The following is a 15616-nucleotide window of genomic DNA, read 5'->3' as shown; positions in this document are numbered from 1 at the left end:
TTAGATGCAGTGATACGTTTATTTAGCTCTTCCTGTCCTATAGTTGTAAAGCACTGCAGTTTTTCTTTGGGTGCGACGAATGAAACTGTATTACAAGACGATGTAGATCCTATATTTGTTATTGTATTTAACTCTAAATTTTGGATCTCACATCGGGGCCCCCCTGGCTACCCTCGTGTCGAATCTCGAGGTCCTGTGATGATGCTATCTATTTTCAGTAAATAAATGGTAAGGAATTTAACTCTTTTATTTTAGCTCTTTTCAGAGGGAGAATCGAATCTGAAGATTCAAAATCAACCTGACTGAACTGATTCCAAAATTGATAGTTTACACTTTATCGAACGTTCCGGCGTTAGCTTTCTGTCATTCAGCAAAGCTCTCTGTGTGTGTCGGTCACGATCTATGTTCTGTGAGTCTTTTTTTTTTTTTTATGCAACATTTATTATTGTCTGTCCAAAGTTACACAAGCATTCAGCAAAAAAAGCATAAAGCTCCAGCAAAGAAAAAAAGATGTCTAAAGCAAGGGCGAAAGCAGATCGTGTTATAGACTGTGTGTTCCCTCCCTGCCCACGCTACATCACGAGCGGGGATATACACAGTTTGTGCGTGGTCTGCTTGGGAGCGGAGCACGCGGCGTCGGCTCTCGAGGGGGCCGACTGCCTGCATTGTGAGCAGTTGCCACTGCGTTTGCTTCGCTCCCGGAAGGCTCTCTTTGAGGACGGAGCCTTCACCAGCATAAGGGAATTCAGGTGGTTCGTGGGATTTTTTCAATTAAAAAAAAATTGCCATTGGACGAATAGTTGGTGCGAGGGCTCACGCTCACTTTGTGGACAACACGAGCCACTTATTCTAATGGTGACATGGACGTTTTACGAAAACGCGGGTTAGGCCACAAAATCGGCCATAGGCTCCATACAGACGCCTCCGGGGGTGCTCTCGCGCTGCGAGGCCACGAACACCCTATGGAGCCCCCTTACCTCCTTTTCTTCATCGCAGTCTTCCTCAGTGACACAGAATGCCTATTTTGGCCCCTAACCACCTAAAATTCACCATAGTCTTCCTCAGTGCCACGGAGCGCCTATTTTGACCCCTAACCACCTAAACTTCATCATAGTCTTCCTCAGTGCCACGGAGCACCTATTTTGACCCCTAACCACCTAAACTTCATCATAGTCTTCCTCAGTGCCACGGAGCGCCTATTTTGACCCTTAACCACCTAAACTTCATTATAGTCTTCCTCAGTACCACGGAGCACCTATTTTGACCCCTAACCACCTAAACTTCATCATAGTCTTCCTCATGCCCGCGGAGCGCCTATTTTGACCACTAACCACCTAAATGACCGCGGGGCACCTATTTTGACCACTAACCACCTAAATGACCGCGGAGCGCCTATTTTGACCGCTAAACACCTAAATGCCCTCGGAGCGCCTATTTTGACCCCCCTAAACACCGAAACTTCACCGTAGTCTTCCTCATGCCCGCGGAGAGCCTATTTGGACCCCTAACCACCTAAACTTCATCATTGTCTTCCTCATGCCCACGAGGTGCCTATCGTGCCCCCTCTAAACACCTGTTTTTTGTCAAAGTGGGACGTATGTCTAACTCGGCTTCAAAAGGTCACAGGACCTCGAGATTCGACACGAGGGTAGCCGGGGGGGCCCCGATGTGAGATCCAAAATTTCGAGTTTCTACGTAGTTCCTAAATATGTGACGGTGGCCGATCGCCCCGAAATTGACATATACGTCACGTCACGGTCCCCCGGGACAGCGTCCGGAGTTCCGTGTCCGAACCTGCCCGATTGGTCGAAAAAGAAAAACTTGACCGTGAATCACCTGTGAAGTTCCCATTGAATAAGTTGCAAGTGGGATGTTGGGTATACAGGGGTCAAAAAGTCACAGGACCTCAAAATTCGGTACGGTGGTAGCCTAGGGGACCCCGACGTGGGGGCCAGAGTTTTGGGAATATAGATCACTTATAAGCATGTGTTTCTGCAGTTCAGAAATCTTTTCACCTCGGGGCACTTGAGTTAAATCAAAAGGGTTTTAGGCCTTATGTGAGACATTTTTTCCTAATATGCACAGAATACTTTGCGTTCGGGGTAGATGCTTGTCCGCTCGATATGGTGTTCGGGGGCCCCTAGGCTACCAGCATGTGAAGTTTGGGGCCACTAGGACCCCCAGGGGCCGAACGGGAGCCATTGACGCGTGCAATTTATTCCATTTGTTTTCATAGGTGTTTTGCGGACAGTGAGACAGAAAGGTCCGATCGCCCCGAATTGACATATACGTCACGTCACGGTCCCCCGAGACAGAATCCGGAGTTCCGTGTCTGTATCTCCCTCGATCGGCCGAAAAAAGACCTCCAAGTGGGATGTTGGGTATACAGGGGTCAAAAGGTCACAGGACCTCGAAATTCGGTACGGTGGTAGCCTAGATGCTTCCTGAGCCAATCAGGCACTGAGAAAGAAACTGCTCCACAGGCCCTTCCCCAACAGAGGTCTATGAGAGACAGAGAGTTGTATGAAGAGGAAAGAAATATATTTCTTGGCATCTCTCGACCTAGCCCTCTCGGTATGTCTTCGAGGGCCAGGTGACACAACTTCCTGTGAAATATGAGGCCCCTCGGGCCGTACGGGGGCCGCTGACACGTGCAACTTATCCCATTGTGAAGGCACCCATCAAATAAGTTTCACATGGGCACTTGCAGCGATTTTGCCGAGTTATGCAGGAAGTGCCCACGTGCAACTTATTTGACAGGGCCTCCACATGCTTTCCGTGGACAGTGCCTTTTTATGCAAATCAAGCCATTTTACGAGCTCCGATGCATGCAAAACTGCCGGACGGTGTTTCCTGAGCACTGTACTGTAGGTATTTACCAATAAAATCATCGTATTTATGACATATGACTTATTAACGCATTGTCCACGGAAAGCCTGTGGAGGTCCCGTCCAATAAGTTACGGGTGGGCAGGCACCAACAGGGGTGAAAGTCACCAAAATCCAACTCCAATTCCCAATATCAGAAAGTGACAGCTGTAACTTATTTGAGGGGGCCTCCACAGGCTTTCAGTGGACAGTGCATTTTTATGCAAGTTAAGCCATTTCACGAGCTCCGATGTACATTAAACTTCTGGACGGTGTTTCCTGAGCACTGTAAAGCTGGTATTACTCAATAAAATCATCATATTTATGACATATGACCTATTAACTCATTGTCCACGGAAAGTCTGTGGAGGCCCCGTCAAATAAGTTATGGGTGGGCAGGCACCAACAGGGGTGAAAGTCACCAAAATCCAACTCCAATTCCCAACATCAGCAAGTGACACCTGTAACTTACTTGATGGGACCTACATAGGCTTTCCGTGGACAGACATTTTTTAAGGTAATTATGAATATTGATGAGTTGTAATGTATATGAACTTGTCAGATGGTGTTATTGCGTAATAAAATGATTATAAACTTAAATTATGACTGCTTAATGCATAGTCCACGGAAAGCCTGTGGAGGCCCCGTCAAATAAGTTACGGGTGGTCAAGTGACAGCGAAATCTCAGCAGTGGGGCAGGATGACGCTAACCTCAAATGCAAAAGGAGAGTGGTCATCCAAAAGCTCATCACCCTGAGGGCCTCCAACCCAGCCATCCCAATGGTTTCCACCCTGGACCTGGAGGAGTACCAGGAGCCAGAGGAGCCCGACGTGCCACCTGGCAAAGAGGAGCTAGAGGAAGAGCAGTGCAGCAACACAGGCTGTAAGCAGCAAAAAGAATTCCTCAGATCCCAGGTGGTGGACCTCAACAAGCAGGTAGACATTCTTACTGAGAGTTTGAAGAACGTCACCAGGCGCTACCAGATCCTTAACAGGAGGTCGGTTCCTTTGGGCGCTGTCCGCATAGGTCAGGTGGCACGAAAGCTCCTCTCCTCTCTCGGGCCAGAAGAAAAGGAGGACGCCCCCAAGGAAGAGGTCTTAGAGGCTGCTGTCCAGCCCTCCACGCCCAGTGAGCCCTCGACTAATCAGCAGCCCACAGTCGGAGGCGAGGAGCCCTCCACCTGCGACGAGCAGCCCTCCATCAGTGACGAGATGCCCTCCACATCTCTGGAGCCACGGGAAAAAAGCCCCCCGCACTATCCCGATCACGTGTCGGTTCTGAGTGAGTCTGACACTTCTCTTGCCGTTAATTATTTTTTTCTTTTGCAAAATGCTGTGCTAACTGTGCCTTTGCTCTTCCTCTTTTGTCTTTTGTGTGCAGACGAGATCCTGGAGGAATACAGGTGGCACCAGCTAGGCCCGGATCCCACCCCCAAACTGAGGGAAAACGTTGGAGGTCATATTTACAGGATAAAGAAGTTTATTGCCTTTATGGCTGAGGGCAAGGGCAAGCTGTTGGACTTCTGTTTTCTAAACGACACCGCCAATATACACGCGTGAGTAGTGTTCCCTGTTTTTGGCTCGGTGTCATTATTTAGTGACAGTTTATCAGTTTATTTTTCCTTTGACCAGGGACTTTTTGTCTTCTTGCAGTTGGGTCAGCTCCCTCCGAAAGGCAAACATGACGGTGACGACCATACAGCACTATGCGGTGAATGTCGGCTGCTTCATTAAATACATTGCTGAAACCCCTCCGCCATCATGCCGCCTGTCAAAAAAACGCTTTGATCGGTCTTCGGCGCGAAATGCTGTGTGTGCGCAAGTCGTTGAAGAGAGGCGTGGCCATGCACCGGACTTCGATGAGAGCCGAAAAGGAGGTTCAGGTCATCGCCAAGGCCACCCTTTTAAAGTGCCAAACCCAGGCGGCGCAGGTCATCCCAGAGTTATTGAGTAAGTAGTCTTACCTTCGCTTTGACTCAGTGTACTTATCTGCTGTTGACTGTTGAATGGAACCTTGACGTTTCGCTCTCTCCTGTCCGTAGCCCTCCTGGAGAATGACCCAACACAGAAGATACTGTGGCAGTTTTACGGGCACTTTGCGGCACTGCTTTCTTCCATCTACGGCCACAGAGGGGGTGTATTTCAGAACATAACCTTCCAGGAGGTGCTGACGGCCCAGAAATCAACATCTCAGAAGGCATATCTCATTAATGTGAGCATCTGACTTGCTTTTCATACCTCTGCTTGATTTGTTTTTCACCTCTTTTGAGTGTCTTGTGTGTTTTCTGGTGTGTCCACAGGTGACCAGCCACAAGACAAATCAGGCATTCGGTCCAGCCCAAACTGCCCTGACGGAGGAGGAGTACGGCTGGGTACAGAGATTCTTCCAGTTGAAATACAAGCTGCCAGGCGGGGCCGATGCAAAATATTTGTTTTTCACCTCCACGCCGAAGCCCTGCAAAAATTTAAATAATTATTTCCAGGACGCGTGGAAGTCCATGGGCCTGCCTGGCTGCCCCACCTTCACTGACGTTCGGACCTCCATCGTCAGCCACGTAAGTAACTAATAATAAAATCATTATAATCATAAATTATGACCTATTAATGCATTGTGCATGAAAAGCCTGTGGAAGCCCCGTCAAATAAGTTACGGGTGGTCATTGAAATTCACCAAATTCCAACTCCAAATAACATCAGCAAGTGACACCTGTAACTTATTTGACGGGACCTATACAGGCTTTCCGTGGACAGACCATTTTTACACTAATTTTGACTATTGATGAGTTGTAATGTATATTAACTTGTCACACTGTGTTTCCTGTGTGTAGTACTGTATGTTTTACATAAATCATTATAATCATAAATTATGACCTATTAATGCATTGTCCACGGAAAGCCTGTGGAGGCCCCGTGAAATAAGTTACACGTGTCAATTGACCACCTGTAACTTACTTGATGGGGCCTTCACAGGATTTCCATGGACAGACCTTTTTTAAGCTAATTATGAATACTGATGAGTTGTAATGTGCATTAACCTGTTATGCTATGTTCACTGTGTACTGTATTTAATCTTTGGTAGCCTTCAGAATGGTGCTTGTTTTACTCTCTTTCTCTGTCTTTCCAGGCTAAGTTCACACACTCCAGTGAAGACTGCATGAAAATCTCTAAATTCATGTGCCACGATGTCAGGACAGCAGACAAGTTTTACGTCACAAACTTGTCTGCCCAGCAGGCCATGGAACACCGCAGGCTCTTTGAGTCCGCCTTGGAGGGTCCCAAGAGGAGCCCACCAAGGCAGCCAACACCTAAAAAACGAAAGCGGCCTGCAGAAAAGTCCAAAGCGTCCAAAAAGCGTACACCAAAATCCCCAGAACTCACATCAGGCAGCACCAGTCCAGAGAAGACGGAGGTCTATTATCAGGAGTCTGTGGCGTCCAGTCCCGGGTCCATCGAGGTAAAATTACATCCTCTAACCAGATTGAGCCTACCGTGTTAGACAGTTTTGCGTGATCATGATCAATTTCTCACCATGTCTTTTTTTCTCCTTTGACAGCGTGAAGAAGAGAACCCAGAGGAGACTGGCCAAGGCGAGGTGGAAGGAGGGCAGGAAGGAGCGGCAGAAGGAGGAGCAGAGGGACGAGCAGGAGATGGAGCCCAGTTAACCTCTGAGACATCATCCACATCCCATAAAAGGTACCCAACAAGAAGGGGCAAGCTAATGGTGATGTTGACACCAGTTAAGTCTGCTCTATCTAGCAACGTGACCCACAAAATCGTCTCCCCTATGAAGTTGAAGAAAGCAATTTTTTCAGCGAGCTCAACCACTTTAATGGGGATGAGCCGTCAAAAAAAGGCCCCAGAATTAGTCAAAAAAGCCATGGAGCAGCGCCGCAAACACAAAAAGACTTTCTGATCCTGATGTTCTGATGTATATAGTTATGATTGTGTGTTTTTTTGTGTGTGTGTGTGTGTGTGTGTGAGGGGAGGGGTGTTGAAGAACATTTAACTTTTTATTATCCATTTTTGCTGACCTTTTTTTCTCTTTTCATTAATCTTGAATAGTCATAGAGGTCTGCTACCCGACCTGAGCCCGACGGGTTCCGAAAAACTCTCGGGCTTCGGGTTAATGTTTAACTAATAGCCTGGGGCTCGGGCCGGGTTCGGGTTCATAGAAAAAAATAATAATTATTATTATTATTATTATACATAAGTATAAGTTTACTTATGTATAACTTTTGCGCATGTGCTCCTGATCTCGCGCGCTTTTTCTCTCACAACACCACAGACAAAATGAGTGCGATAAAGCAAAAAATTAGTGAGGGGAAACTAATTACGGTGCCAAACAATGCAGGAAAAGCTGAAATATGGAGGAATTACGATCTTGTCCTTACAAGCAATAAAGAGCTCAGCGGCTACGTGCAGTGTAGGGCTTGCAAACTGTCTTGGCCTACGACAGTAAGAAGACAGGTACATCTTCTTTACAGCGACACACTGACCGTGGATGCACTAGTTCAACAGCAGCAGCTAGTAGCTACAAACAGACATCGGTTTCGGACTATTTATCTCCACCAGCTAAGTCAGTACCTGCTTCTGTAAAATCCAGTCTCACAGAAAAATGTGTGGAGTTCTGTCGCGATATTAGGTCATTTCATACTGTTGCTGGAAGAGGCTTTATCGACCTAGCACAAGACCTAATAAATGTGGGGGCTACCTATGGCCGCGTCTCAGCCGAGAGTGTGCTGCCTGATCCCACAACAATCTCTCAGAGATGTAAAGAAGCCGCAGCCTCAAAACGTCAGACTGTGGTCAAAGAAATATCAGATATTATGCGTGACATTAATGTTGGGATGACCACTGACATGTGGACTGACGATTACCGCAAGAACAGCTTCTTAACAATCACTTGCCACTACATCACTCCAAATGTTTTATTCAATTAAAGAGGTATATGCTGAGCTTCGTGAAAAACTTGACAACGGAGGAGAAAGCAGAAGAATCGACGAAGTATCTCCAGATGTCTCGGAGTTCCTGCTAGATTTTCTTCGCCCATTCTACCAGGCTCAGAGGGAACTAGAGGTCGACCAGTACCCCACACTTAACCTGGTTGTTTTGTGGCATGAGCGGCTTAAGCGCCACTGCAGGCCTGTGGCTTCAGACAGTCCACACCAGGCCATAATTCGTGAGCAACATCTCGAATGGCTGAATCGCAAAATCTAAATCGAGACGCTGCATAAACTTGCCATATTTCTGTGGCCAAAATTCTATCAACTTCGCATGCTGTCTCAACCTGACAGAGAGGATATCCACCAAGAAGCCAGGCGTCGGATAGCTAGCTTTACCAGTGGTGGCGAGCCAGCTGTTGAATCAGCAAGCAAAAGAAACAAGACTGTAGTGGCAGAGTTTGAGGATTGGGTAAACGTGCCCCTGAATGAAATGGTTGATGAAGTTCAGCAATAAAAAAAAATTTTTAACTTGAAAATATTTTAAATAAGAAAATTGACCACCTGTAACTTATTTGACAGGGCCTACATAGGCTTTCCGTGGACTGACATATGTTCTGCTAACTGGCTCAGCTTCAGTGACCACATTAAGTGAGATGACCCCAACCCCCACTGGTGTGAATTGACTTGAATACAGGAGGAAAAGTCTCTTCACAGTTTCACACTGTGTGTTGTTTCAACAGGGTACACATACTGTACTCCTTTGCTGGATTGTATCCTTTGTTTTTTTTTCTTTGAAAATGGCAGAACAAGCTCAGAAAAGGTAAGGCTTGTGTTTTTGTTCCTTAACTAATTTTGATTGTTGTGTAAACTGTTAAAGCTATACATTTGAATACTCACTGTGACATCTAATATCTCAGCATGAGTAAAATAACAAACAAAAAAACCGAAAGCTTTGTGTAAATCTGGGAAATGTAGGTAGTTTTTTTTTTTTTTTTTTACCAAGTTCCAACATCAGCCAAATAAAAAGTCTGGCAAATCTACACAAAAATATTCTTTCCTTTTAATGTATTACTTTTTGTAATTTTACTTATTCTATATTCCCATTTCTTTTGTTCACACAGTTGACTTTGGTCAGGCTTGTGTTTTTGTTCCTTAACTAATTGTGTAAACTGTTAAAGCTATATACATTGGAATAATCCCTGTGACATCTACTATCTCAGTATGAGTAAAATAACAAAAAATAAATAAAATACATATATGAAGAGTTTATTTGCAAAAATAAGTTTCTAAAATATTTTTAAAATTGTCAAAAATCATGTGTTTTATGATGTTATCATATATTTATTGTGTTAGTTAGCTGCGTTTTGTTGTTTTGTTTTTTTAACCTAGTCAAAATAACCCAACTGCAGTCTGATTAAGATTAATTGGAATGCACAATGAAAAAAACATGATTTCTGAGAATTGTTAAAAACTGAGTTTTCTGTTTTTGCAAATGTATTAGTAATTAGTACTTATATATATATATATATATATATATATATATATATATATATATATATATATATCTCTGCTTTACTAAATGTTCGGAATGTTGTTTTGTCTATTTCTTGAAGGTCTGCTGATCGCAGCATTGTGTACTGTTTACGGTGCTACAAGCCACAGGAGAACCTCCCTGTTCACCTGGCTAGGGTTTGTATGAAATCCAGCATGCCAGATGAAAGATCTGATGAGCTGCAGAAGGCCAAGGCATCCAACAGGGAGTGGATCCGCACTAACAGGACCTGGGATTACCACCATCTTTGTGAGATCCTGCCTGACAGGCACTCTCGGGTCAGCGTGGTGAAGGAGCTTCTCCGGCGAGGTTTCTTCATCAAGAACCAGCCTGATGACTCTTAACTGGTCTTAGACCCTGTAGGTGCCACCACAACCGCCACCACTTTGATCGCTCCCAGCACTAAAGATTTCCAAAAGATTTTGAAAGCTGCAATGGCAGACTTCCTCCGGATCTATGGGAACCTGCTGAAGGGCAGTGAGGTCACGAATTCTGAAAAGACGCTGTACCGTTACTACTGTGAGGCGATCTTAATCTTCCGTCACCATCAGTGCCCAGGAGCTGTGGAAGGCTTGATGGTAAGTTTATCTATTTTAGCAAGTTGGCCCTCATGATATGCTGTAATAGTTTGAGACGAATGCATTAGTAAATTAAAAATTTTCAATGTTTTCCAGGATGCAGAGTGGGTGGCCAGAATGCAGCATGGTGGCAGGGTTGTGACTGGCATCAGCAGCCGCAAAACATCATTGAAGCAGATTGCGACATTTGCCTTGACCAATAGAGAGGTAGCTGTAAGGCTTTGCATATCTTATTAGACTGAATCTCTGACTACAGTATGATACAATAAATGTGCTGTTTTAATGTAATGCATAAAGATATTTTTCCAGTATTACAAAAAAAAAAATTATAATAAAAAACATCTTAAACTTTCACAGTTTATAACAGTCTGTCCTATTTCCACAGTGGTTTCAGATGTACTTTAAAAAGATTAGGCCTGAAAACATTCGGCCTGAAAAAGTCTGCAACAACTTTTTTGTTTCATCGACTGGCGATGCTGTTCACAATGTGTCACAAGACATGAATCGCCTACATGAAATGTATGTGCCCACATAGATCCACATAGATTTCCTATATCTTATCAGTCACAGTGATTTTCATAAATAACATTTCATTTCTCAATGCAGGTTTAAGCTACCCATGTTAAAGAGTCAAGATGTGCGGAAGGCCATTGAGGCTGCTGCACAAACGCTCCCAGCGCACCATCAGGAGGCCATAAATGATTATCTGGCACATAGAGCTGGTGTGGTCCAACAACACAGAATGTGACAGCCTCAGTTTGTTGTGGACACAGCTGTGCTGCTGGACTCCTTGACGGGGTAGGTCATTTCATCCAGTAGGGTCATACCGCACCACAAATGACTTGTACACATGATTATGTTGTCTTGATATTGTAATTTATTTTTTAAACATTATTTTCCTTCCTTTTGCAGCTTTACTTCAGGTGATGACCCAAACAGCCCCGGAACAAGCATGGAATGTAACCCTTCAACCAAAGAATTCTCTGCCTTTGTGACCAGATTTCCTGTCTCACTGGACGGTCAGCCACTGAGCAAAAAACAGCGGGTCGATGAAGGGTTTCCTGAAGACCATGTATTTTATTTATTTATTTTAGCTCCGATGCACACGAAACTGCCAGACGGTGTTTCCTGAGCACTGTACTGTAGGTATTTGTCGAAGAAATCATCGCATTCATGAAATATGACCTATTAACGTATTGTCCACGGAAAGCCTGTGGAGGTCCCGTCAAATAAGTCACGGGTGTCAGTTTCCGTGCAAAGACATTTTTAAAGGTAAACATGAATATCGATCAGTCGTGACACACGTCGACTTGTCAGACGGCGTTCCCTGCGTGTGGCGGTGTGCGTAACTCATCGCATTCGTTTTCAGGTGTCCGGAGCTATTGGAGGTAGTTACTCGTGCGGTTGCCAAGCTGAACATCGAGTGGCCCGCAGAGAAACAGGCTGAACCGTAGAAAAGTAAACTCGATGAACGCTTTCTGCGTGCTAAGCCGCTACCTCCACGCTGGGGCCTGCCGTTTTTTCCCGATCTCCACACCGAGGTGTCGAGATCGTGGAAGAAACCATTCTCGGCCCGCTTATTCATCCCCGCCTCTGATTATTATGGAAATGTGGCCGGGCTGGGTGAATGCGGTTACAGAGCGATGCTCCGGGTAGAGCAGATGCTTGCGAGCTATCTGTCGCCCGGCGCCATCGTCTCTGAAGGCTCCGGTCTTGCCCTCCAAGCAGCGGGTCAGGCTGGTGCGTGTCTGCATACTATGTCAGTGTTACAGGCGTACCAAGCCGACCTGCTCTGTCGCCCGGCGCCATCGTCTCTGAAGGCTCCGGTCTTGCCCTCCAAGCCGCTGCGAACCACTTCAGCGCTGGTGGGCAAGGGGTACTCGGCAGCGGGTCAGGCTGGTGCGTGTCTGCACACTATGTCAGTGTTACAGGCGTACCAAGCCAACCTGCTAAATGAGCTTGATGAAGGCGAGCAAGTCAAGGCAGATAACATTTTAGAATTGAGGAGAACCGCTGATTTAGCTCTCCGCGCCACCAAGGAGACCACCCGTGCTATTTAGATCTGCGGCTATTGGACCGCTCAGTCATGCGTCTGAAGTTCAAAATGCTCACTGTCAAACAGGTCGTGTCTCAGATCAAGTCCGAGGACTGGTTTGTCATGATAGATCTAAAAGATACTTATTTCCATGTCTCCATCCTTCCTAGTCACGGGAAGTTCCTGAGGTTTGCTTTCAGGGGCAAAGATTACGAATATCGGGTCCTTCCCTTCGGCCTAGCACTCTCACCTCCCGAAGGGGAACGTCCCAGGTTACGTATGTAACCATGGTTCCCCGAGGGAACGAGACGCTGCGTCGCAAGGCCATACTTCCGGCATCCCTACTAGAGCTTGCTTCACTCCTAGAAGCTAATGCCAGCTGCACCTCACGTGCTTTTAAAGCTTCCTGGTCATGACGTCACCCGCCTCTGACGTCTCGCCCATCGATTGGACTGATTACACATATGATTCAGAGCTTGGTATCGCTGAAGGCGTTCCCCTAGCATTTTCCGATGCAGCGTCTCATTCCCTCGGGGAACCATGGTTACATACGTAACCTGGGACGATTTTCATTTGGTTGGTTTTATGTTGTTTACATTAGCTTTAAGAAAAGAAATAAGACTGTTTGAAAAAGGAAATTTGATTATTAAATTAGTTTTTAAAAGAGATAAATTATCTTTCAAATTTAACATGGATTTGAACCAGATTCAGTCAGATGGTCAGTTTACAACCAGATGGTTCATCTTACTCACTGACTCGGGCCAACTTACCCCCACCCTGGGGCAAACTGAGCCACAGGAACACTTTTTTATAAGAAGCCATATTTTTAGAACCCTTTGTCATAGATACATTCTGATAATTTAAAATGATAGGAAACATCCTGAAGTTACTTTAGATACTTTGTACTTCTGCGTCATTTTCCCTAATCTTGAGGACCACATAAGTAAAAAGTGGCTCATCTTACCCCACTCTCCCCTACTGTCCTTACGACGCATTGCTCTGCAAGGCTAGACAGTGAGCTAAAATGAGGGATGAAACTCCAATAATGCCTCAAGGTGTAACTTTTCTTGTTTCATTAAAAACCTTAAGTTAAAAGTTAAAATCACTAAGTTAAAAATAAAATAAATAATAGAAAACATACCACATTTTAACTGGTAAGAGGAATACACATTAATTTGAGCTAGTGATTAGGGCTGTATTAGCTAGCTTACATTTGATTTACAGTTACTGCTATCATAAAAATACACTTATATGTAGGTTTAAAATTGTATGCGTCACATTTAATGTCCAACAACAAATAATTTACGCTTATATTATATTGCGCTCCTATTCTGTTGTGCTCCGACTCTTTAGCGCACAGCCGCGCTCGTTCACTCCCGTAAGCCTTGCCCACTTCTGACAGCAAAATGGATATATTTGCATGACTTACTAACATTTACGGATAAAAAATATACCTGTGACATGTCAGTTATGCACTGAGGAAAACACAACGTCTCAAATGCATTAAACAGCACAAATATATTCGCAGGTTGCCATGGTGGATCGATTTGATTCATGATCGACATTAAGTGCTGCTTAAGAATAAGTGTGCACATCAAATTATCTTGACTCATTGAACCAGGATCAAATTAGTGAGATTGCATGAAATTAAATGGTCAGTCATGGAACCCCAATATGATTAGTCCCAATTGATTTGTTACGTTATTTCAAGTCAGGTTTTGGACTCTAATCCCAGCTTTTCTTAGTGTCTTTTTTGAAAGAAACCCTCGATCTACTCCGTGAAGGCGTGCATTTCTCATTCAAACACACCTCCCCAGAACCACAGCATGTCGCAATCTGTGACGACGCAGACGAGAGCCAATGAGCATTCGATTTTCCTGCCATAAAACCTGTTGTAAAGCTTCTTGAAGAGGCAACTTTTGAATTTGTAACAAGCACATTAGCGTGGGTTTCCATACTTACAGTTGCTGCTAAGGATGAAGATGAAGATCGCTTAATAAAGGCTTGAGATTCGAACTGTTCCTCACAGTCATATGGATTCTGAAGGTTTGGATTACAGCATAGAAATAAAATTGATCCTTTTTGTAATTATATTGCCTTTTTGGTGTATTTTATGGTTCCATTGTCAGTAACAGCATGTCGGACAAAAAAACGCCTTATGTAATATTTACTTTGTTTGCCATGGGACACAATAAGTAATGGTTAAACGATTGCAGAAATGTTATTTATTTTAAAGGGTTAGTTCACCCAAAGATGAAAATTAGTCCATGTTTTACTCACCCTCAAGGCATCCTAGGTGTATATGACTTTTCTTCTTTCAGACGAATCCAATCAGAGTTATATTAAAAATGGTCCTGGCTCTTTCAAGCTTTATAATGGCATGGGCGGGTGTTTTTGTTCAACAGTCCAAAAGTAATAAAGTGCATCCATCCATATTAAAAATATCCATATTTAAATCGATATGGCGTTACACAAAACTGTTTATATCGTTTTAAATATGGATTTTTTTTCTTACAAAAACGCATCGATTCACTACAGGAGGCCTTTATTCACCCCCCAGAGCCGTGTAATGCGCATTTTAATATGGATGCGTGCGCTTTATTTGACTACTTTTGGACTGCTGAACAAAAACACCTGCCCATGACATTATAAAGCTTGAAAGAGCCAGGACAGTTTTTAATATAACTCTTGATTGGATTCATCTGAAAGAAGAAAGTCATATCCTCCTAGGATGCCTTGAGGGTGAGTAAAACATGGACTAATTTTCATTGAACTAACCCGAAGAAAGTCATATCCTCCTAGGATGCCTTGAGGGTGAGTAAAACATGGACTAATTTTCATTTTTGGGTGAACTAACCCTTTAAGGGTTTAAAGTGTATTTTTGTTCAACATTATGTATTCTTCAAAACAAGTTGGCAGCACAAATCACACAACAGAACAAAATGTCATCATTTCATATTAAGTAAATGAGTAAATTCATTTAGTAAATGCAACTGAAAACATAATGCCATTGATATGACAACTGAATACAATATAATAAAATGTTAATGCCGCTATTTCAATATTTATAAGGATTCATTCTGCCAAATGAATAAATGTAAATTAATTTGTAAAGTTTTTCATACATCATTTACATTTTAGGTGTCGTCAGTACATCAGTATTGTACGTTTAAATGCTGTAAATACGTTAGTATTTTCATGTTTCAGTGTCTTTGCAAGAACCACGTGTAGAACCACATTTGATGTAAAATACGAATTCTCATGGGATAATGTTGAAGGTAGCAGACTGAAGCTCTGACGCTCCTGAAAGACTAGAATTACACTGTGATCAACTGTGTTCCGCAGCAATACTGTGAGTGTTTGTACAGAATAAATTTATTGAATTGAGTGTTAAATCAGCGCATACACAAAAATAAAGCAGAGGATCAGGAGACGGGATTCATTCTGAGTGAATTCAGCCTGTTTCATTCTGCTGATTATGATTATTCATACTGTCACTGTCAGCAGTTCACATCAGTGATTCATAAATGGGTTCATAATCAAATGAGTTACAAATGTACTTTTATTCAATTTGATGATCAGTTTGCAATATAAATATTAAAGCAAACTTATTACTCTGTTTTATAAAGATCCAGAACAGT

General features: G+C 43.8%; 1 protein-coding gene and 2 pseudogenes across 1 annotated transcript in view; all 3 read left to right on the top strand.

The window, feature by feature from the left end:
* LOC107694849 (NACHT, LRR and PYD domains-containing protein 3-like) overlaps nt 1-4284 on the top strand; it is a 56079-nt gene extending 51795 nt beyond the window's left edge. Inside the window, exons 8-9 of the mRNA XM_016494544.1 lie at nt 3489-4142; nt 4249-4284. Of these exons, the coding sequence (XP_016350030.1) occupies nt 3489-4142; nt 4249-4284 (690 nt within the window). The remainder of the gene's footprint in view (nt 1-3488; nt 4143-4248) is intronic.
* A 74-nt stretch (nt 4285-4358) lies between these two features.
* On the top strand, nt 4359-8324 carry LOC107694848 (uncharacterized; annotated as a pseudogene).
* A 1472-nt stretch (nt 8325-9796) lies between these two features.
* On the top strand, nt 9797-12260 carry LOC107694847 (uncharacterized; annotated as a pseudogene).
* Nucleotides 12261-15616: the final 3356 nt, after the last annotated feature.

The sequence above is a fragment of the Sinocyclocheilus anshuiensis genome, unplaced genomic scaffold, assembly GCF_001515605.1.
Source record: "Sinocyclocheilus anshuiensis isolate Anshui unplaced genomic scaffold, SAMN03320099.WGS_v1.1 scaffold98, whole genome shotgun sequence".
Lineage (NCBI taxonomy): Eukaryota > Metazoa > Chordata > Actinopteri > Cypriniformes > Cyprinidae > Sinocyclocheilus > Sinocyclocheilus anshuiensis.
The sequence above is the reverse complement of the archived record's forward strand: the minus strand, read 5'-3'. Positions and strand labels throughout refer to the sequence as shown.